Here is a 25184-nt window from a genome sequence, read left to right as displayed (position 1 = left end):
ATCAAGGGTCTATTGAACCAGTGCTGTTGCTTAAGGCAGGTGGAGAAGCTGATAAAGTAGCTGTAAAAACAAGATGCTTCTTCTAGGGCCGGGCTGGAACATACTCTGAAATATACCATTTCCATTTGACTAGGTAGCTCTGTTGGGTCTTCACCACCATGTTCATCATCAAATTTGAGTTGACCCAGCCCAGTGTTGGTCTTGAAAATCACAAGGCCTTATGGGTCAGTTGTTCATTTTCAAGAATTGAACAGCAGGTTGGTAGCCACCATCTGAAAGAGGCAATGTATTTGGTTGCTGGATCAGGCAGGTGGCGATGTTGTACTGGGATAACACCTGAGTATTTCACTAGCCATTAAGTCACTACCTAACTTTTCCTACTGGGATTCTGTTTTTTCTATTGTATAACATGGAAGGAACTGGAAGCCCAGTAGGGAGTCTGTTGTGCGCTTTCCCCATTACTATTTCATTCTTCATGGCAGAGGATATACCCTCTGACACTTACAAGCATGTAAGTTAAGCCATTAATACCAGTTACACGTTCATCAACAGCATAGCAGTACCTACCAGGTCACTTTAGCTTCTCTTCCCTACTGCAGAATTTGCTTACACTTCCTTACAGGGTATTCTCTGGGGCATCTTTTCCCCACCTCCCCAACAAGGACAGGGACTACTTTCCCTACAGGAGAACACAGACTAATGTATTCAATGTGCACATGTCTGTTGTTCCAGTGACAGTTGCCAGGTGGTCACATTATCCTTTATCTTGTTAGCAGGAGAGGCTGCCCTGCAGACACTCTGGGGGCAGCCAGAAATGTTGGCCTTCCTCTCACTTGACCAAGTGGTTGTTCCCCAGTGTGGGTGCCACTTATTTCCCCATGGGCATTAGTGCTACTTTCCAGCATCCTGCGAGTGTGCCCACACTCCCAACACTGCCAAGTTTCACCCCTGCAGCCTCTGGTATCTTGGATACCCCTCATCCTTGTTACCCCTTAAGTTCAGGTTGCAGGAGCTAGGCCATATTAGCACTGCTGGCTCTGTGGTGTGTGTGAGGCATCGTATTAACTTTTTTTTTAGTTCAGATTTTTATAGAAATAATTGTAGATTCATATAGATTTGTAAGAAATACTAAGAGATCTCATGTACGCTTGACACAGTTTATTTCAATGGGTAACATTTTACAAAACTAGAGTATATCACAACAGGATATTGACACTGGTATAATCCGTGATCTTTTTCAGGTTTCACTGGGTTTACTTATTTGTGCGTTTGTGGGTTTGTGTGGAAATGAGGGTGTGTGTGTGTGTGTGTGTTTAGTTCTGTACAATTTAGTCACCTGTGTAGGTTTGTGTGTCCTTGAGGATACTCAACCATTCCCTCACATTGCCCTTTTATGAGTAGACCTAACTCACACAGGTTCATACATTCACCTGGACAGTTTTTAGTTTGGGGCTATTATGAATATATTATGTGAACATAATTTTTATTTTTCTGGCATAGGTGCCCAAGAGTGTAGTTGCTGGTTAAGATGATAATTGCCTACTGCTTATTAGCATTAGCTCATTTTTCACTTTTTGGTACTTAGAAGAGTGTAAAAGATCTTAAAAACTTTCCATAAATATTTACTGACTAAATGAATGATTATGAAGAATTCATAGGGGGAGCAGGGGGGCAGATAGGATAGAAGGTATGTGTGGATTATCCATCTTTAACACATTTCCTTTCTAAGCCACTTATTCCCAAGCAAAGTTTTATTGCCATTAACCTTGTCATGATAGTCAGAATTATAACATTTTAATGAAAGTATCTATATCAATTTTGAAGGATAAAATTATTGAAATGCAGTGCTGGGGATATCTCTAGAACTTGTATATTAATTTTCAAGCAAATAACTTCTTTTATGTATTTTCATGTAAATTTTCATTAAATATAACATCATCTGAGGGCTTGGACCTTGACCAGTTAGTTTTTGATATATGGCACTTGTCTTTATGGCTTTGGTTGCCATTCTCATGGGCTTCTGAAACTATAATACTCTTGGATTACAGACTTTCTATCCAAGTACTGTCTGCTTTTGGATTTTCCTTCCTTACTTTTTTTTTTTTTTTTAAGAGAATTGGTAAGCAAATTGGTATTTGAACCATAGGTATATGTTTGGCTAAAAGAAAATCACATTTAATGATGGTTTTTAAAAAATCGGACTTTATTTTTGTCATAAGAATTCTGTTGCTGGTTTGGTACAGTTGTTTGACAATGTCTTTGTGACTTTTTTGTTCTTTCCTTTGTGATGGCTTTATGTAATTGCTATTCTTGTGGGCATTGTTTCTGAATTCAAGGCACTAAGATGGGGAGTATGGGCAGCCTCAGTGATGTTAATTCTTAAATCAGGAAGCAAATACTTTCCCCAAATCCTGCAAAATAGCATCCTGCTTCTGTCTGACTGATCACAGCTGTGTCAACACTTCCTGTTGGAGAGGCTGGGCAAGCACATATGAAGCACCTGGTGTCAGGTGAGGGAGGGAGGATTGGAGATGGGTGTTGGATTTGCCATCTGCTGCTAGTCACATTCATATAACCATCACTGCAGTCAAGCTACACAACATTTTTATCATTCTAGAAAACATCCTACAACTCTTTTCAACCTTCCGCCTCACTCTTGTCCTAGGAAATCATTGCTATTACTTTATTTAAAAACAACAACAACAAAGACCAAAACCTCTTTTTATGCTTTCTAACATTTGGTATAGAAATAGGGGGACTGCTATTTTTGGTCACTTTATTCTATGGCTCTGTATTAGAGACCTTAGGTCAGTAGCAGAGTCGTTTTCTGAGTGTTCTGAAACTGCAGATTTCTTGGTCATGTATCTGTCACCTCCTAATACCTATAGAATCATAATCTTGAAGGTAGGACCAACTTATTTGCACTTCTTTCAAGTAACTTAGGTGCTTCTTTTCACACTAAAGTTTGAGGAACTTTGTTTTAGATTTTAGGATGTTAAAATAATCCTATACTATGGAGCACCTGGGTAGCTCAGTTGGTTAAGTGTCTGACTCTATTTCAGCTCAGGTCATGATCTCGGGGGTGTAAGATCGAGACCTGCATTGGGCTTTGTGCTGGGCATGGAGCCTGCTTGGGATTCTCCCTCTTCCTCTCCCTCTGCCCCACCTTCCCTCACAAAAGAAAAAAATAATAACCCTATATTTTTATTTCCATTATTAGTTAATTGGGTTTTGGTGATGAATTTGTGGCATAAATTGAAGCCCTGTAAAATGCTGAATTCTATACCTTAGATCCTTAAATGGGGTACCACTTAATCCTAGTGCTCAAATAATCTTGTATCATATGTAATTTGAATTCAACCTGTTTTGTGAATTAAATACACATTTGGAGTGGGGTTTTTTTAGGTTTTGATAAAATGGGCATAATTGTTCTGTGTAAGTGTATGTTTGCTATATTAGATTTGGTTGTTCCAAATATTGTTTTGGATTATTAAATCAATAAAATACTTTAAAAAGGATAATCCAGTTTGCCAAAAAATATTTGTATAAGTTAGAATTATATATATAGCTACATTATATTTTAAGGAACAAATATATTTGCTTTCTAGAGGCCTAGTGGTTTCTGATAGCTAAATTTTACATCATTACAATAAAAAACAAGTGTGAGATGTTATCAATATGCCAAATAATACAGGAACCATTTAACGAACAAATTATATACCCTAATAAAGTATAAATAATAAATAATAAATTATTTATAATAAATAATTTATGATTTATATAATTATTTATAATAAATAATTTATAAATAATAAATTATATACTCTAATAAAAATTTGTAAAACATTTAATTAAGCAGTCTGTATTTAAAAAATTCGTATCCCATTAGTTAAGAATCCTGACATTTGTATACTTAAAAGCTCTAAATTGATTATTGTGAGTGTCGAGTAGTCCCATACTACTTTAGGTACTCTGCTTGATTTTTTCCTTATCATTTTATGCCACACTTCTTTGCTGAATGGAGGGAAACTTAATAATAAGAACATCTGGTTATAGTGTTTCCCCATATTATACTGTATTCACTCATTTACCCCAGCCTCAGATGTGAAGTGAGCTGAGATGGGCACGATAAAATGCTAGCTTAGGGTTCTTAGCAGTTGCTTATCTTCTTTTGAGCCTAGAATAATAGAGACATCTCAGAGAACCAAAGGACAGGTAAATGAAACCACAAACTAGAAAAAGAGGCTATAGAACTTACCTTTCAGAGAACTAACTAGTTTTTTCATTTTCTTAAATAACAGCTTTATTGAGACATACTTCACATACATAAAGTTCACCCTTTTAAAGTGTACAGTTTTGTGGGTTTTGGTAGACAGACTTGTATATCAATCACTATTTTATTTTATTCCAGAACATTTTCATCACCCCAGAAAGAAACCTGGTACCCATGAGTGGCTACTCCCCGTTCCCTTCTCCCTGGCCCTTCGCAATTGTTAACCTATTTTCTGTCTCTATGGATCTGCTTATTTTGTCCATTTCATATAAATGGAATCAGATAACAGGTAGCCTTTTCTGTCTTCTTTCATTTTACATAGTGTTTTCAAAGTTCATGTTGTAGCATGTATCAGAACTTTATTACTTTTTGTAGCTGAATAATATTCCCTTGATGTATAGAGCACATTTTTTCCATTTATTAGTTGATAGACATTTGGGTTGTTTCCACTTTTGAATTCTAAGGAATACTTCTATGAACATTAGTGTGTAGGTTTCTGTTTGAACATGTTTTCATTTTTCTTGGTTATCTAAGGATGAAAGTCTATGTTTAGCTTTTAGAGGAATTCAGGTGGCTGCACCATTTGCTTTTTTCCCAGCAATGTATGAGGGTTCATGTTTCTTTCTCCACATTCTCATCAGCACTTTTTTTTTTTTTTTAATAACCACTCTTTTCAGTATGAAATGGTATCTCATTGTGTTTTTTATATACATTTCCCTAATGACTAAAGATGTTGAGCATCTTTTCCTGTGCTTTTGGCCATTTCTTATATCTTCTTTGGAAAAAAGACTTTTTTTTTTTGCTTATTTTTAATTGAATTATGTGTCTTTATGTTGTCGAGTTGAAAGACTTATTTAAGTATTTTACATGCTAGACCCTTATCAGACCTATTATTTAGGAATATTTTCTCATATTCTATGGTTGTCTTTTTTTCTTTCTTAAAAGATTTAATGAATTTATTTATTTAACAGAGAGAGAGAAAGAGAGAGAGAGAGTTCACAAGTGGGCAGAGAGGGAGGGAGAGAGAGGGAGAAGCAGGCTCCCTGCTGAGCATTGAGCCTGCTGCTGGGCTCTATTCCAGGACCTTGAGATCATGACCTGAGCTGAAGGCAGAGGCTTAACCCACTGAAACACCCAAGTTGCCCCTATGGTTGTCTTTTTATTTTTTTGTAGTATTCTTTGAGGCAGGAAAGTTTTGAATATTGAATAAGTACAGTTTATCTACTTTGTCTTTTGTTGCTTGTAGATGGTCCTAAATAAGAGCCTAGTTCGGAGTGTAATGTAGTAACCTATTGGAGTGATGATAGTGGTTTAGTGTATGTTGTTAGCAGTAAAAATAGAGATGTTTGAACCGAGTAGGGATGTATTTTTATGGTAATTATGATAGTTACAGTAAACATCTTTGTTTAGTGCTTAGTGAGTGATAGGCAGTGTTCTAAGTGCTTTATATGTTAATTCATTAAATCTAAAACCCCAGGAGACTTGCATTATTGTTCCCATTTTGCAAATGAAGAACTCTAAGACAGAGAGTTGTTAACTAAGTTTTCCATGGCCGTGTAGCTAGTAATTGACATATTTGCCATTACGTGCTACCTGTAGGGAAAGCCTGTAATCACATGTAAATACTTTATACTTATAGTGCTGTTTCCATATCTTTTCACTATCTTGTATAATATTGAAGTGTTATTTCATATTTCAAATTGGTTACTCTTATCCAGTGAAAAATTATATGTGTATGTGCATACATAAGTCTTTATGTATCTATATTTGTGTTTATATGATATACACACACACATACACACACATAAATATACACATAAATATCTATACATACCTGTCTGTGCATTGAGATGTCCAGGATAATTTGAAATAGTTATCTCCAGGTTGTAGGGCTTATGAGTGTATGTGTGATTTTGTTTTTCCAACTCAGATGACTTACTCCAATAGTTATGTATTAATGTTGAATTGAATACTGCTGTATTCATCTTGAAGACAATACAGAATGTCTGCTTGCTGTTGGATTTAGAAAAGAACTATAATCTCATTGGTTTCATGTTCCTAACTAATATCTTGCATGGATTCTTCTTACGGGGAAGGCTTTCTTTATAGTTTTTCCTATCTTTACTGTGGAGTATCTTGCAAACCATAAGAATAATATTGACCTGAGGGTCTTACTGTGTTTTTGACTTTGACTTTAGATTTCTGAGGTCCTTCCTGCTTTGAAGTTTTATGATGACTTGACAAATTTACATTTACTACTGTGGTGGTGGTATAAAATGGGTCACAAACTGTGGTCCTTTGGCCATATGTGGCCCCCTGTCTGTTTTTGTACATCTCATGAGCCAAGAATGGTTTTTATAAATATATAAAGCCTTGGGATCTATTTGATGATAATAATACTAGCTTTGAACCCTGAATAAACAAACTGTTATCTCCTATAAAAAAATAGGTTCCATTCTTCTTATTAGTAGACTTACATTACAAAAAATTCAGTGAAAATTTTGTCAAAATTTGTTTTCTTTCTTGTTATTCTAAGTACCTACATAGTATCCTTAGTTTTGCTTTCTTGCTTGCAAAGCCTAAAATTTTACTCTCTGGCCTCTTACTGAAAAAGTTTGCTGACCCCTTTTCTGGAAGAAACCTGGGCTTGTCCTATGTTCACATTCATTCTCTGCTCCAGCTTCATACCAGTGTGAAATGCTAAGTTGGAGCCATACGATCTATCTTTTGCTGTCCACATCTGCTTGATTGAGTCAATTCCTGAGTTTCAGAATAGTAAATAGTTCTTAAAAATCACAATTGTCTAAATATGCTTGCTTCCTAAATTTGAGGGGGTGGTATTTGGATAGTACGTTTTGGTACCAGTACAGGTACCTTTTAGTATCTGTACTGGTTTAGTTTAAACTTCTAAGAATTGCCTGATCTGTACTTGGTAAATGTTATTTGCCATGATATATGGTACTGTATCACTAAATCAGAGATACACCTCCCATGTAGCTTCCCTGCTTCGTGATGAGAAAAATTCTTTTTTTTTTTTTTTTTTTTGAGAAAAATTCTTTACTAGAAGTATCATTCCAGAACTGAGGTCCAAAAATCATGCAGATGGTGTCATCATTTTATTACTAGTTTGCCATTATATATAGTCTTCCCTGTCTTTATTTATTTATTTATAGTCTTTCTTGTCTTTAATAGTGTAGTGAAAAACCCCCCAACTTGTTTGATAACACCAACAGTTACATCATTTCACATTTTGTGTGTAGGCGACTTGTTATCCTCTATGTTATTTAAAGGATTAAACTCTCTCTGTCTCTTGACAACGAATATCTTCTCTGTTCGTTTAAGTATCCTGGTATGTCCTCAGGGTCATAGAGCAGAATCAGTTCTCTGAGAGCAGTTTTCTAAGTAAGCGCTGAGGTGGAATTCTGTCTTCCTGCCCTGATATGGATTGTTAGCGCCACTTCGTATCACAAGTATTTTTAAAATGAAAGAAGGAAACTTCTTTTCACTGACAGACCAGGAAGCAGTCTTGATTATAAGTGTTTTGGACAAGGTTTTAGATAACGTGATTTAGTTGCACTGTGGACGGGACATAAATTACTCAGTAAGTCTACAGGTGGTTTTTTTTTTCTTTATATATTTGATTCTGGCTCATGTTAATGCATTTGATAGTATGATATTAAACTTGTATAGAACTGTTTTTCTTTTCTTTTGCTTCTCCTATTTATATATATATATATATATATTTTTTTTTGGCCTGCACCTTACGCTTTCTCTCGCTTTTTCATAAGTCAGCTTAGCTGGAAGTTATTGTAGGCAAATTACAGAGGTAAACCACTTGTGAACTGGCTTTTTATTCACAATTCTAGAATCCCTGGGGGATAAATTTGTCAGGTTTCAGTCGATTCTTTAATTATAACCTTAATGTGTCATTAGGGCATATATCACAGTGATTGAAATGGGCAGGCATATGGTTGAATTTGGGGTTTGTCCATGTAGTGATAGTTTTTATCTAGCAATAGTCTAACAATGAAATATCTTGTCTTTATCTATAAGACTACGATTTCTTTTTTATTTCAAAGGTTCTGGGCTCTTTTAGAGACTTATACTATGATGTGTACTTACAGCTTTTGTTGGTGGACTGTTTCTGGAGTAGCAGAATTTCAGGATTTTCATCTGAATTTAGGCTTATTTGAAGTACTAATATACTGGAAAGTATGGGCTTCTCTGACTGCCAGAGGAGTTTTACTTAGCTCATATTATAAGGATAGCTAATATGCCACATATTAATATATATGTGTATATACATATATACATTTTCTTTTTTAAAAAACATTTATTGATGAGAGAGAGAGAGTGCGCATGTGCACAGGGTGGGGCGAGAGAGGCAGTGAAAATCCCAAGCCAGCATGGAGCCCCATGTGGGGCTTGATCCCATGATCCCATGACCCCAAGAGAGGGACGCTCAACTGACTGCACCACCCATCTGCCTCTACTTGACTTTCTTTTTTAAGGATAAAAGTAAATGGGCACATTTTTGTTCAACTTGTCATCTTTAGAGTGATACCAAGATGAAAGTAGTACATTGAGTTTGCTAATCTGAAAGTAATGGAACTTCTATATTCAGCACCTGATAAGAGTCATACAAATTAGTAACTAAATTCCCCTAAATCAAGTCTATGTCCAGCCACTTGTAAATAAAGTTTTCTTTTGAACATAGTTGCACTCATTCATTTACATATTTTCTGTAGCTACTTCCACACTAGAAGGACAGAGTTGAGTAGTTATAGCAGAAAATAGAGACTGGATGGTCTGCCAAAGTTTGTCAGCCACTAGAGATATATGAGGGGTGTGTGTATGTGTGTGTGTGTGTGTGTGTGTGTGTGAGAGAGAGAGATTAGGGTGTTTTGATACATTTTCTCTTCTGCATTCCACTTTTCTTAAGAGTCCTGTATCCTTGACTATTGAAGGAACTTTTACATAATTTTCCTTCAGCTTACCCTTATTCCTACTGCAAATCTACTCCCCTACATTTCTCTCTCAGAATCATCCTTCCAAATTTGAAATCTTGACCCCTCCCTCCCTTCCTTTCTTTCTTTCTGATTGTGTTTATTTATTTGACAGACAGAGATCACAAGTAGGCAGAGAGGCAGGCCAGGGTGGGGGGGTGGGGGTAAGCAGTCTCCCTGCTAAGCAGAGACCCCAATGCGAGGCTCAATCCCAGGACCCTGGGATCATGACCCGAGCTGAAAGCCGAGGCTTTAATCCACTGAGCCACCCAGGTGCCCCCCCCGCCTTTTTAAAAGATTTTATTTATTTATTTGACAGACAGCGAGAGGGAACACAAGCAGGGGGAGCGGGAGAGGGAGAAGCAGGCGGGAGAGGGAGAAAGCGGGCTTCCCACCAAGTAGGGAGCCTGATGTGGGGCTGGATACCAGGACCCTGGGATCATGACCTGAGTTGAAGGCAGATGCTTAACAACTGAGATACCCAGGTGTCCCTTGACTCCACTATTTCCTAAATAAAATCCAAATACCTCTTGCTCTGGCTTTTGCCAAGTCTGATTTTTAAATTATTATTATTATTTTTTTGGATATGCTGAACATCATTTCCATCTTCTATCTATGCATTTATATCTAATGTAGAATGTCTCAATATATCTAAATTGGACTGCCTTCTCTCCTTCTCTGTATTTCCTATGTCAAAACTTATTTCCAGAATCCAGGCCCTTCCTACACCTCCACCTTCACCATCTCCTTTTTACCTTTCACAGAAACTTCATATATTTCTAACTTTTTCTTATCACTGTTCCTGATTCATAAGGGAAATACTTCACTTTGTTTACATTACATTCTCACAAATTTCTTACTTGTTTTTTTCTCCTGTTAGGCTGTGAGCCCAAAGATTCTTTCTTTCTTTCTTCTTCTTCTTCGTCTTTTATTTTTTTTAAATAAAAATCTTTTGCACAGTAAAGAACAAGCAGATGTGTGCAGAGTTGTTCCTTCAGATCATGAGACTATGTCTGGCTCCTTCCTCTAGCTTTTCCCAAAGATTTTTTCTTATTCACCTTTTTATTTCTAGCGCTTAGCATGGAACCTAATGAATATTAATTATTATTCCATTCATTAGCATGGAACCTAATGAATATTAATGAATATTAATCCATTGAAGGATTGGATTAATAACTGCACCTACACTGTATAATGTTTATTTTTATTTTTACTATTTTATGCTTATTAGAAGGCAAATAAATTTAAAGAAATAAAACTGACTCATATATATATTTGTAGATATATAGGGTGAAACTGCCTAGGTTCTGATTTTTGACTTGGCACTCTGTGCTGCAAGAGACAGAATTCCTGATAGGGAGTTTTGATCAATATTCACCAGGTAACTCACCTGTAGAATAAAAATTTTAATTTAAAACTTAATATGAGGTAAATTTGGTAACAAGTTAGATGTTTCTATTTAGATCTGGTGGTATGTGTGATACTAGATAAATCCAAATCGTTTTCTTTCCCCCCTCCTTTAAAAAAAAATTTAAATTCCATTAACATATTAATCCAAATAGTTTCAGTCCTGTTTGTGTTTTTCCCTATCCATTTCTAGGTACAAGACATCTGCTTCAGCCATGATTGTCGCTGGGTCGTGGTCAGTACTCTCCGGGGGACTTCCCACGTTTTCCCCATCAACCCTTATGGTGGCCAGCCTTGTGTTCGAACACATATGTCACCACGAGTTGTGAATCGTATGAGCCGTTTCCAGAAAAGTGCTGGGCTGGAAGAAATTGAACAAGAACTGACGTCTAAGCAAGGAGGTCGCTGTAGCCCTGTTCCAGGTCTATCAAGTAGCCCTTCTGGATCACCTCTGCACGGTAAACCAATTTTTTCTCTCCCCACTGAATCCTACCATTCTTCTCTTGTTATCTTTATGTTTTGAGATCTGGGATAAAATAATTAAAACATTTACCCCCCCTCATCTGTTCATGCAAATAGAAGATCTTAGGCTCATTGGGGACATTCTTAAATTTATTAAGTAATTTAATAAATTGAAGCCAATATAGGAATGATGATCTCTGCCATGCTAACTTTTTTAATATCTAAGGCATACTTTGTGTCACGTGTGGAAGTTGAGATTATTTTATAAATTTTATTATTTTTATAAATTTATAGATTGAATCACATACCTATAGATTTTTTCAGAAAACTTTGTCTTTAACCAGAGTCGGTACTTTAGCTCATTAAGAAATATTCATTGTTGGAGGAATAGCTGCTAATCATGTGTTTTAGACCAGCATTTGCATTTTATTTTAAAAATATATCACCATGGGATTACGTTTGTGAGATTAATTCATGTTATTCTGTGTGGGTTTACTTTATGTATTTCCATTGCTCTTACATCTTCTGTTGTGCAAATATGCTTCTATTTATTTATTTATCTATCCTTTTTACTGTGTATTTGGCAGGTTTGTGGTTTGGTTTATTAAAAATAGTGATGCAATGAAAATTTTTGTACATGTTCCTTCATGCAAATGTGTATTCATTTTTTAATGAAAATGCTGGGTGTGTATGTGGATCTTGACCTTGGTAGGTAATATTGGAATGGTTGTACCATTTTATTTCCACTGGAATGACAGAACGTTATTTGTTTACATTAAATGACATTTTTTCTAAAGCATTGCAGGTTCTCCTTGACAGATGACCAATTTAGGTTTTTAAGAATAGGGAATTTTGGGGCACCTGGGTGGCTCAGTGGGTTAAGCCGCTGCCTTCGGCTCAGGTCATGATCTCAGGGTCCTGGGATCGAGTCCCGCATCGGGCTCTCTGCTCAGCAGGGAGCCTGCTTCCTCCTCTCTCTGTCTGCCTGCCTCTCTGCCTACATGCAATCTCTCTCTGTCAAATAAATAAATAAAATCTTAAAAAAAAAAAAAGAATAGGGAATTTTAGCTAGAGAGATTATGGTTATTACAGAAATCAATTTTCATTTATTCAGTTGATCTTAACTTTACATAATGTAAAAGTAACTATTTTAAGTTGTTAACTTGTTTTATTTTTATTAAAAAATTTTTATTATGTACATCATTACTCTTTGATGTAGTGTTCCATGATTCATTGTTTGTGTGTAACACCTAGTGCTCCATGCAATATGTGCCCTCCTTAATACCCATCACCAGACTCACCCATCACTCAACTCCCCTCCCCTCTAAAACCCTCAGTTTGTTTCCCGGAGTTCATAGTCTCTCATGGTTTGTTGCTTCCTCTGATTTCCCCCCCCTTCATTTTTCCCTTTCTTCTCCTAATGTCCTCCATACTATTCCTTATGTTCCACAAATAAGTGAAACCATATGATAATTGTCTTTCTCTGTTTGACTTATTTCACTTAGCATAATCTCCTCCAGTTCCATCCATGCTGATGCAAATGTTGGGTGTTATTACTCAGTTGGCTGAGTAATATTCTGTTGTATATATGGACCACATCTCCTTTATCCATTTGTCTGCTGAAAGGCATCTCAGCTCCTCCACAGTTTGGCTCTTGTGGATATTGCTGCTATGAACATTGGGGTGCCTGTGCCCCTTTTTTAAACCACATCTGTATTTTGGGGGTAAATACCCAGAGAGCAATTTCTGGGTCATAGGGTAGCTCTATTTTTAACTTTTTGAGGAACCTCAATATTGTTTTCCAAAGTCCCTGTACCAACTCGCATTCCCACCAATAGTGTAATAGGGTTCCCCTTTCTCCACAACCTCTCCGACATTTGTTGTTTCTTGTCTTGTCATTCTAACTGGTGTAAGGTGGTTAGTGACTCAATGAAATGTTCCAATATGAGAATTATTGGTATCCCTGAAGAGGTAAAGATAGAGAGAGGTCTGGAAGATGTATTTGAGCAGATCATAGCTGAGAGCTTCCATAATCTGGGGAAGGAAATAAGCATTCGTGTCCAAGAGGCAGAGGGGACTTCTCCCAAAAGTTATCTATTTAAATTTTAACAATTTCATGGCATTTAGTGCATTCACAGTGATGAACCAGCACTTCTAACTAGTTGCAAAATGTTTTCCTCACCCAAGAAGAACGGTTTTTTTTTTTTCTTTTTAAAGATTTATTTACTTACTTGAGAGAGAGCGCATGCACATGGTGCAGAGGAATGGAGAGAAACTCTTAAGCAGACTCTGCATTGAGTGCAGAACTTAGCTCGGGGTTGATTTTATGACCTTGAGATTACGACCTTGAGCCAAGACCAAGAGTTGGAGGCTTAACTGACTGCACCAGTTCCTCTGTTCCTCTCTACCAGGCTCCTAGCAACCACCAATCTGCTTTCCATTTCTATGGATTTACCTATTCTGAATATTTCATATAACTGCTATCATACAATATGTGATCTTTCATTGGGGGCTCATATGACGTGGTATGTTTTTGAGGTACAGCCACATTGTATTATTTATCAGTACTTTATTCCTTTTTATGCCCCAGTAATATTCTACAGTATGTATATACCTATATTTTATCATTTCTTCCAGTGAAGAATATTTGGGTTGTTTCCACCTTTTTACTGTTTTGAGTAGTGCTGTTATGAACTTGCATGTGTGAGCATTTCTTTGAGTACTTCTGTAGTTCTTTTGGCTATATACCCATCCTTATTTGTTCTAGCTTCTGTTCAAACATACATCTTTTTGTAATACCTAATCAATCCTAGATATGTATTTTTTGTAGGAAGTTTTAAGATAAACTGAAAGCATATGTAGGTAAATGGATTCTGGGGAGAAATTCTGTTAACTCAAAAAAAATTCAAGACTTCTATTTTCTTCTTAGATGATACTTTATGCTTTGGCCCCATTATTTTTATAAAAACAGTTGTTATTTATGTTTATTTAATTTAACTAGTGACCCATGATCTTCAAAGTTGAAAATCTTTTAGAATCTTTCCTAGGTGAAAACAGTCATTTAAAAAAGCATTGGAATTAAAAAAAAAAAAAAGCTTAGTAAGCTGTGGAGAATTTGTATTTTCAGCCATTTGCAAGAAATTTTACTTCAGAAATAATTAAACTTTTAGGTATAACCATTTTGTCATATAATTAGCTCATAATATAGGTTCTTTGAGGACCTTTCTCTTTGTGCTGAGTTTATTTCTTCAATTAAATTTCACCAAACACTTGATGGAGAAAGATTCAGAATGCATGTGGGGCAACTAGGTTGACTAGAGAACAGATATAATAGTAAAAAAATTAGGAAGGATTTTTCGTCCTTACATTTATATGTATTCAGAAAGTCTTTTGAGCTTCTTTTTTCTTCCTGTTCTTCCTTCCCTGTTAAGCTTACGACATACCAGGTTTTGTGCTAGGCTTTGGTTATTCGTAGACAAAAATTTGAGGTAATCTCTGCTCTCGTGTATCTTCTAGTCCAAGGGAAAAGGCCGAAATTAAATGACCGCGAACAAATAACTTTCAGTGTATTTTTGTAGAAGGGTGTGAGATGCCAATCAATTAAAGATTTGTCATTTATGAAAGAACACATAGTAGAAGAACAATACTCAATTCCTGAGTGAAAATATATGATTTTTCCCTCAGCTTGATTGCTTTCACAGCTCTCTTCCTTTTTTTGCATGAAGCTAGCAGAAGGCATCTCAGAGAAGAGATTATACTGTTTTGCAGTAGTGTTGCATTTAACATTCCCTTTGAAAGAAGGAATTTCAGGAGGCATTTTCCTCCTGGTGACGTGTTAAAATTTTATTATGTTGGAATGTCACCCCATTATTCTGTATAGTATTTCTTATTTTTAAAGCGTAGACCTTCAAGTGATGGTCATTTTTCTGCATGTTCTTTTTGTGTCTTACTGTCAAAACAAAATGGGCATTGTTGTTGGTTAGTTCTAAAAATGATGTATTTACAGTTGTGTGGATAAACAGTCTGATGCTGGTCAAAAAACAATGTAAACCTTGAACAGGGAGGGATTCATCTTGAAAATGAATCATGCTTTGGCGGTATTACCGTTGTTTGTCTGTGCTCTTTTTAGCAAAGTAAAGGAAACTGTTAAATAACAGTTGATATAGGGATATTTCCTTTTTACTTTCTGGAGTCAATCCAGTTTAGGTAGAGTTATTTTATCTGTTTGCCTCTTTAAATTTTTTTTACTTAACAGAGGATGTTTATTTATTTGAAATATATTCTCTCTAAATATCTCCTTCATTTCCTATCTTGTTGCCTAGACTTTAGTCTCTTAAGAGGATTCTTAAGATCCATAAATGTGCATAGAGAGAAATTCTTTTGTTGTGTTTACTATCCTCTAACAAAAATTAAGCATTTCTTTTTATTTTGACTATAGACAACACATGATAGTAGTATTAGTTGTACTTGTGACATTGTCACCAATAAAAATGCATTTCGTATCACATTGCATTAAAGAATGTATCTTGAAATGTTTTCAATTACTGAACATATTTTGAAATATTATGTTTAACATTGCTTTGTAGTTATGTTATATAATAATATTACTGATTTGAATATTTATTACATATAATACTATAGCAGAACTTAATTTTTAGCATATATTGATGACAATGCTTCTATATATATGTAATTGTTTTTTTTGTAGTTCTATTTATTTTATTCCATGCATTTATAAGTATTATTCTAAAAAAGAGTCCACAGGCCTTCCCAGACTGTCCAAGTAGTCCTTGACACAAAAATGATACTCTTACTGATTCAGCTTTACTCTTTTGGACCAAAGCAACATGAGAGCAAATACTTTCACACCTGTTAGGATGGAGTTGCAACTGTCATACATTTGGCATGTTATGATCCCAAGCAGTATTTATATAATTTGAATTACATTGTATGTTAGATTTTTGATAAAATTTGGCCAGTTTTTACAGAAGAAATTATTTCTCTGATCATTTGGTCCTATCTATTTAGGAATATGTAAAACTGGAATATGTGACCAAAGTTAATTTTCTTCCTAAGGCCTAAATAAAGATCATTTCTTACTTCATCTGTTTCAGTAGACTTCATCCTTTTATGACTTCACAAGCATTTCCCTTGTTAATCATAAATATGATCTTACACTTTTCTGCTTAAAATCTTTCTTTCTGTGTGTCATCATTCTTTTAGAACATTAGAGAAGACCCAACCTTATTTCTAACTTCTTGTCCCACCATACCTTGTTTTTTGTACCCTTCCCTGAATATGCCACATATATTCATTTCTTGGCCTCTTTCCTATTTATATACTTTTCTTTACTTGAAGTAATTATTACTCCCCCTTTGATTGCCTACTGAAACCCCATTTCATTTTGATCTAGCTAAAAATATTACTTCACCTCTTAAGCCTCTCTTGAAGATCTCCCGATGTTGTGTCATCTGTATCAGCTTTGATATTGGCACTCTGAACATACTTTGAACATACTATAATATGTTACTTGTTCATTGACATGCCTGTATCTCCTGTTAGGTTGACCTCCATGAAGATAGGGTCTTTTCCTGGTTTGTATTTTGTATCTTGACACTTTGCCTATTGGTAAAATGTAGACTCTAAGGCTTTGAGCCAAAGTTTTCAAACATCTTTAGATGTTCTAATAAAAACAATTCAGATTTAAATCATTACTTGCCAGAATGAAGAGCTTTTTATTCATGCTGACAGTGCTTTTTATTTTAACATCTGTGAAATAACATTCATTTATTCAACAACTACTAATTAATGTTTACTATGTCCAGGTGCTCTTCCTGAGCCCTAGGAGTATAGCAGTGAACAAAAGAGGAAAGCATTCCTGTTCCCATGAAGCTGACTTTCTGGTGGAGTGATATGAACAATGAACAGGATGGATGGGTGGATGATGAGTTGGGAGGTAGTTTTACGTGCTATGGAGAAAATTAAAGAATGGAAGGGAGAATAGAGAATGCCTGGAGAGGATCGCAGTTCGAAATTAGAAAGCTTCCTACAGACTTTACTGAGATAATGACTTTTGAACAATGACCTGGTGGAAGTATGGGAAGAAGTCATGCAGATATTGGGAACAAGTACAAGGTAGAAGGAATAGCCAGTGTAGAATCCCTGCACTGTGCCTGGATTGTTCAAGGAACAGGAAAGAGGACATTGTGCAAGGTGTATACGAGAAGATGAGGTCACAGAGGAAATGTGGTTAGATAATGTCAGTCTCTGACTTTTATTCAGAGTGAGATGGAGAAGCCATGGAGAGCTTTGAGAATAAGAGTGATGTGGTAATACTGTATTCTAGCAGAATCGGAATGGAGATCTGTATTGAGAATTCAGTCTTAGCTTGACGAGGGTAGAAGCCTAGTGAGACTGGTTAGGAGAGTATTGTAAAAATCCAGGTGAGAGAAGACAAGGCTTAGACTGAATCGTTTATAATGGAGATTGCGAGTAGTAGTTTTATTCTTGATACATTTTGATGGTAGGGTCAACAGGATTTCTGATATATGTTATGTCCGGTATGAAAGGAGAGGAGTCAGGATGGCTAGTAAGTCTTCTGGCCTGAGCAGCTGGAATGATGAAGTTGCCTTCAGATGAAATGAGGAACACAGTGTTAAAGCAGGTTTGGGGATAGGGATAGGAGCAGAAGTTCTGGACATGTTTAGTTTAAGATGTGTCTTTGATGTAGTGATATTAAGTGGATACTTGGTCCTACAAGCCTGGAGTTTGGTGGAAAGGACTAGGCTGAGGATAAATGTTTAGAAGGCATAAATAAACCCAAAAGCTGGATGAGATCATTTAGTGAGTTGAGTGAGTATGAAAAAAAGATGAAGATTTTTTTGTGTGCCTGATTTTGACGATTTTTATTAAAATAACTTCCCACTTTAATGTGACAAAATGAGGAAACTCGACCAGCAGACCTGATTCATTTCACTTGACTCTCCCCACCTGCAGAAACGACCCTGTAGACCTGCCGGGAATTCAGTAGGCTTTCCACCCACCAGAGTGGGTACTTTGTAAGCTCCCTTTAGACCTTTATCTGGCCATCAAATGACAGCGCTCTTCTGAAAACCAGCTCTGGGGCTCTCCTCTTGATAAATTACTTAACATCCTTTCTTCCTTCACCCTCCTGCACCCACCAGCTCCCAGGTGAAACTCGCCCAAGCTCAAGAACCACATATATTCTTACATATTCTGGTCTTTGATTGAGCCCTGCGCCCTCCACCAGTAAGTAGCTAGTGACATAGAAGGAAAACCGTACATGAGAAATCCTGGAGGCCAAATGAGAAACATTTTTTTTTTCTGAGAAAAGGGAGGGAACCATATGTTAAATTCTACTGATAGGTCAATTAAGATAAAGAGTGAGAAAAAGAATACCATCAAATTTAGTATCGTAGAGGACATGTGACTGTGATAAGAGCAGTTTGGTAGAGTTTGGGGGCCGATAGCAGTGGATTTTGGTAGGACAGGAAGAGAGAAATTAGGAAACCAGTACTTGATAAGTCTTTCAAGAAAAAAATGAAATAAAAGGGAGCAAGAAAATGGGGAAAAGTTGGAAGGGAAAGAGAAGACTGCTTTTGTTTCTTAATGGAATCAGGCATTGAGGATGGTGGTAGGTATTGGGAGCTTTAAAAAAAAAAAGGGTCAGAAAATTGTCCTCTAGGAGAACAGCATTTCTTCTACCAGTCCGAAAATTTTTGATGAATGAAGAAACCATTTCTTCCACTATTATTTATGCCCCATGCAAATTTAATGACTTGACTTTGCTTTCCAATTCTAACACCTTGTTCCTACCCCTGAACTGCTTTCTGCCTATTTCTTCAGGTAAATGATGAATGCATCTTTTAAGCTCAGCTCAGTTTATGATGTACTTTTTGCCTCTTCATATTAAGTGTGTAACTTTATGTATTTACTCCTTCTCTGTACTCTTTTTTTTTTTTTAAAGATTTTATTTATTTATTTGACAGAGAGAGATTACAAGTAGGCAGAGAGAGAGAGGAGGAAGCAGGCTCCCTGCTGAACAGAGAGCCCGATGCGGGACTCGATCCCAGGACCCTGAGATCATGACCTGAGCCGAAGGCAGCGGCTTAATCCACTGAGCCACCCAGGCGCCCCTTCTCTGTACTCTTTATCTGTACTTGTTGCTTACGACTTCCTACCTTTTTTCTTCTTTTTTTGATGATCTCCATTACTAAGTTGTAACTGGCTTGAGTAGGCAGTTGGAGGACCTGAAGTCAGACTACCTGTGATAGACTCTATTCCCCATGATTTCCTATCTCTGTAATCTTAGACAAGTTACTTAATATACCTGTGCCTTAATTTTCTAACTATAAAATGAGGGTAATAATATTATCTACCTTTACAGAGTTACTGTCTGGATCACATCAACTTTAAGTAGTGTTTGGTATATAACAAATCCTTAGTAAAAGATTAGCTGCTATGATTATTGTCTTTGATACTGTTTATTATTGATGGGGTTTACAGGACTGACTCATTTTTCGTGTTTTTGTGTAGTGCCTCTTACCCAGAAAACAGAGTAAATTAATAATTTACTGAATAATGAGTGAATGAAATATAATGGTGACTTTATTATGTAGAGACTTTTTATAGCACTATTGGACTCAGAATTGATAAGTTGACTTCTGATACTGTTTCTGAAATGAAGGAAGATACCAACTCAAACCTGAAAGTATGAGCAGTAGCATTCCTTCTCTTGCATCTTTTTTTGCTCATTTTAATATGCTACATCAGGATTGATTTATTCACCTATTCTTTTAGTCTTTGCATTTCTTTACTTTACAAATTAGTTTTCCAATGTAGGTTCAGGAATATGGCATTCATTATGTGATAGGGCTCACTTTCCCCCAGACCCCCAATTTTTTTTTTATCCTGCTGTTTCCCTCGAGTTAACAGAAGGGTTTTTGATTCACTTCTGCTGTTCTCCAGAGTTCCTGGAAGTGTCTCCTTTCCCATCAACTCATTGTTCCCTCAGGGGAGGAGTCCTCTTTGAGTCACAGCTTTTGGCCTCTGAATTCCAGATTCTGCTTCTTCCAAATGGAGCTGGCTGATGAGATTGACACCTCTAGAGGGGCCTCTGAGTTCTTGGACTTGAAGCCTCCAGGTTTTAGTGAAGTACTTTTAAGTAACTGGTAGCATCACTTTTCTTTTTAGCATCTGTAAGATGCATTCTTTTTACCACTCATAAATTGTTTATAGCCTTTATTTGATATTTTTGTAATTACTTGCTTTTGTTGATCAGTAGTTTTCTTGATACAGACCACATTACAGTTGTAAATACAAAACAACCACATTTCAGCCTTAATATAGTTTCACCTACTTAAGACAATCAATAATAATGTGATGTTTCATGACTTTTCTTTCCACATCACTGTTTACTTGTGGATTGAAGTTTCCATTTGTATGTTTTAATTTTTGCCAAGAAAAATCAATCATGTGCACTGTAGTTCTGCTTTAAATTTCATGCCTCATCTCACACAGAGTATATATATATATACACATATATAGTATAAACACTTTAACTGGATAAAATCTTCTTTTCGGCTATTTTAGTTTACTACCTGGGTTTTTCCTGGTTATGTGTACTTTATTGTTTTAGTTCAGATTGAACTTTTGTTTCTGATTTTTACTTGTTAGATCTAATGAATTTGTACTTGTTAGATCTAATGAATTTGTTAGATCTAGTGAATTTGTTTTCTTATAATCATCCTTTTTATGATGTTGCAAAATTACAATATTATGCCAGTCTTTACCTTTACTGTACACCAAAATTGTACGCATTTTAAATAGTTTCATGTCACTTCCTATTGTTTCTCAGAACAGATAAGTTTTTAAGGAAAATGGATGGAAAAGAGAGATGTTATAATTAGTACCTTACTGAAAATAAAATGCTTTCATTTCAGAAACAATAACTGAAGAATCCATCTTTGAAATAAAGATATCAAAGTTTTTTAATAGACTATTTTATGGAGCAGACAGGTACATAGCAAAATTGAGAGGGAGGTTCAGATAGCATAGTTTTTGAGGAAAATAAAATGACCTGTGGAGTATCTTTAAAAACTCTTATGTTGCCTTTAAAATAAATGTTAAAAATGTAGTGCCATAAAAACTGATTGAACTCTGTTGGAATATTTTATCCTTTGGTCTACTTCATTTGGAATATGCCATATTGTTTCCCTGTGAAAATTTTCTCTTAAATGCCACATACAGTAATTAGCAATCGAAACTAACCTGGAATTTGTTCTTTTGTTTTTTTTACTGCTGGTGAAATGCATTCTCTCTCTTTTTTATGTTGGCAAATCAAACTCTAGATTTTTGTAGTTTTGCTTTAAAATGGTTAATGAGACATGCCTCTAGAGGGCGATCTTTTCTAAACTTTCCTATGATTGTAATCATGGCAACCCTGGCATGAACGTGGTGTACTATGGATGTTGATGTCTTATAACATTTTATAATAACCTGGCTTCCTTTTTATTATGTTTTCTGTGATTTATTTCTCAAAGTCTTTGTAGAGAATCAGACTTGTGAAATATATTACTATTAATTAAAATCCATTTTTAGTACCCCATCCAGATACCTAGATTCTGTGAATGAATTCAGGTAGTTGAGAGGAAGCAAACTTTTTAATAATTTGAATAAGTGGTGTCTGTATGTTCTAAAAATTCCTTTCTTCGATTCTCTGAATATTACTGTTCAAGGACTTGTTATCTCCATTCTTTATGGGACCAGAGTGATTAACTCTACCATTGAGGCAATATTAGAGTTTATAGTTAATCTCTGCTGGTCTTTTCTTTGAACACTGATTGGAGTGTTCTTGTTTTTCTGTACCTATTTAATGTAATTTCTTTATCAAAGTAATAAATTTATTATAAAAGTCAAATGAGACCACATTTTACAAAGAAAAACGGCACTCTCTTGCCTACCCCTCCCTCCCCACTCTTAGGTGTCATTCCCCAGAGGCGGCTTCTTTCCATTCTTCATAGTTTCTTCCTTGCTGTTTTCTTTTTTGCCTCTTTCTGGAAATCATGTTAGTGGATGATGGATCTCCTACACTGAACCTGTTACTTCCTTTTCTATTTTTCTGTTTGTCTTTTTCTTTTACTTTATGAGAATACCCCAACTTTGTCTTCTAATCTTGTTGTATTTTTATTTCTGTAACATATTCTAAAATATCCTTTTCTCTGAATGATTTTTTTTCTTATCACAACCTTATCTTTTTTATAGATGAAATATTCTTTATTTCTTTGATATATAGATACAATTTTGGAGACTTTTTTTTGCTTCTTGCATTATCTCTATTTCATATGAGTTCCTTCTTCAGTTTTTTTGTTGTGATCATTATCTTTCTTACTAGGTCAGTGGTCCTCAACCCTGATTGTACATTATAATTTACCCCAGGTAGATTTAAAAAGTAGTGATGCCTCGGCCCAGTCTCTGACTGATTAAACCAAAATATTGACCTGGATGTCTAGGAATCCTTGGTGATCATTCTCATTTTTATTTTATTATTGAAATGTTATTAATTTATTTTATTTTTATTCAGCTAATCACATCCATACCAAAGAGCTGATTGGAAGTTGTTTGAGCATGAGTAGGTCATACCAGCTTCTAGTTCCCACTGATCCCTCAGGTGAGACTGGCAGTTGTATTAGGGAACCCCTAGTCAGTATTATTTGTAGATCTTTTCTCTTAGTGGTCTGTTTTCCCAGAAAGGAATCCTCTGTTTAGGGTGGGCGTGGGGTGGAAGAGACTTTCTGACAATCAGGTTGGAAGTCATTTTTCAGGAAGTTGAAAAGTTCTATTACTTCAGTCTGGTGAGGAGAATAACAACAAGAGAATTTGATGTTACCATTGCCTTACTTTTCCAGTGAGGAAGACAATTAATAAGAAATTCTGGGTCAGAGTCCACTGAAACGTTTTTTTCAAAATTTAGTTTTAGAAAAAAATGGAGAGGAAGAAGACAGTAGAAATTACTTCTTAGGATACATAATGACCAGTGTCTGAATGACTGACCAAATCAAATAAACAGATTTAGAAATTATCAGACTTGGGAGTAGCAGCCATGAGTGCTCTTGAACTTAAAATCTGAGCAGGAAATAAAAAACCTGACTGCCAGCTCATAGTTTATAAGTTACAAGTAGGGAGAGTGGGGTCAGGGCTGTGCCAGGGTTACACATACTGAGAAATAGAAACTTTTATGGTTCTTAGTATAACTGTTCTTAGCATAAAATGATGCTTAGAATTTGGAGGTAGATGAGAAAAGGAAAGGGATTTAAGGTTCATTGAAAGAGTTATTAACATTGGGTGATATGTTTTTGCAGGTGAGAATATTGAAGCTAGAATGAGGCACAGAAGTGAAACTTTCAGAATGGATAGACTGGAATTAATGTGGGCATTGTTGTTGGTAGCTTCAGAAAAGACAGGCTATTCCATTTTCATCCTTAGTAGGGAATGCTTAGTATGTTCAATAGTATTTCACTTGTCTAATTTTGGAATGGATTGAAGCGTTTCCACGTTTGATAAAATCGTGGATGAGAGAAAATATAAAATGGCAGTACTGATAAATGAATATGGTTTTTGGCAATGATCCAGCTGATTAAGAAAAAGTGTTTCTGCTAAGGCAAGAGAATTCCAGGGAAGGATATGGTGCCCAGATATGGTCATAGTATCCCTCCTCTTTGTGGTTCTCACTCTCAAGGACTTTCTATCAAGGGAGTTTTTATGTACACAGGTAAATTCCTGGTTTTGCTTTTGGAAAAATAAGTTTTGAAGACAAGGACTTGAACAGTTTATTAATCCTTATATAGTGTACTTTGGTTTTTTCGGGAGAGTGAACAGTTCTTTCAGAAATTGTTGATAATTTAGGCAGCTAAATTGGGTATGGGTTTCCTGTTTTCTTCTTGAGTAGGACATGTAAGCATATTTTGATAGAAAGATATTTAAATTTTTTAAGCTGGAAATAAAATATATGTGAATATAAAAGGTTTTATCTTCTCTGCTCTCAAAAGTGCTGACTTGGCCCTTTTGTTTTATACTCCCAACTTTGTATGGTTGTTAAAATCTGTTGCTCTTTCCCATCTGAAGGAAATGCATCTTTGACACTTCTCATGACCTGAGTCATGATGCTGAAATAGAGCCAGAAAATATCCTTAACAGTCATGGGTAAAAAGAAGGAAAGCTTCTGTGTGGTGGGGGTGGGGAAGAGGCAAGAACATTGTAGGGAGAAGGGCATCTTTGCTATTGATATTCCAGTTTATATCTTTCTGATTATTAGGAAAGTTGTTTACATATTACTACTATGGTGTCAACAGAAAATACTTTGATTTTGTATTTAAGTTTTCCTGAAGTATACAGTGTATATTTGAAAAAGACAAGTTTTGCAAATGTTGAATTAAGTCATTTTGAATCCTCCAAGTCTGAAACAAGTGCACCTTAAATCATGCAACTTATTTAATATTGTGTCTTGTTAACAGTGTTTGTTTTTATTTCAGAGCCAACCCCAATTCTTCCACATCCTGTATGTTCAACAGTTTCAGTAATACAGTTCTATTTGTTGAATGATGCAGATAAGTTTATGTATTTTTCCCCCCTTTGGCTAGTGAAGTTCATCCTTCTGTTTGCTCTGCTGACATGATACAGAATTCATTGTGAGATAAGCATGGGGGATATGGGTGTAGTGTATTTTCAAAAGAATTTCGGGGTGCCTGGGTGGCTCAGTGGTTTGGGCTGCTGCCTTCGGCTCGGGTCGTGATTTCAGGGTCCTGGGATCGAGCCCCGCATCGGGCTCCCTGCTCCTCAGGAAGCCTGCTTCCCTCTCTCTCTCTCTCTCTCTCTGCCTGCCTCTCTGCCTACTTGTGATCTCTGTCTGTCAAATAAATAAATAAAATCTTTAAAAAAAAAAAAATTTCAGTGAGGATTTTTTTATACTTTGGGGAGTTCATGGAACCCCAGATTTGGTCTAAGTGATGCTAGATTGT

The 25184-nt window shown here is 35.9% G+C and overlaps 1 protein-coding gene across 11 annotated transcripts in view; it reads left to right on the top strand.

Moving 5' to 3' along the window:
* Positions 1-25184, top strand: part of BCAS3 (BCAS3 microtubule associated cell migration factor) — a 584626-nt gene that overhangs the window by 222984 nt on the left and 336458 nt on the right. For all 11 annotated transcript variants that reach the window (XM_013053630.1, XM_045070195.1, XM_004747243.2 and 8 more), the window contains exon 15: positions 10880-11144. In XM_013053630.1, the coding sequence (XP_012909084.1) occupies positions 10880-11144 (265 nt within the window). The remainder of the gene's footprint in view (positions 1-10879; positions 11145-25184) is intronic.

Source organism: Mustela putorius, unplaced genomic scaffold, assembly GCF_011764305.1.
Source record: "Mustela putorius furo isolate JIRA1106 unplaced genomic scaffold, ASM1176430v1.1 tig00003962_pilon_pilon_pilon, whole genome shotgun sequence".
In the NCBI taxonomy this organism is placed as follows: domain Eukaryota; kingdom Metazoa; phylum Chordata; class Mammalia; order Carnivora; family Mustelidae; genus Mustela; species Mustela putorius.
This window is presented reverse-complemented; position numbering and strand designations above follow the sequence as displayed.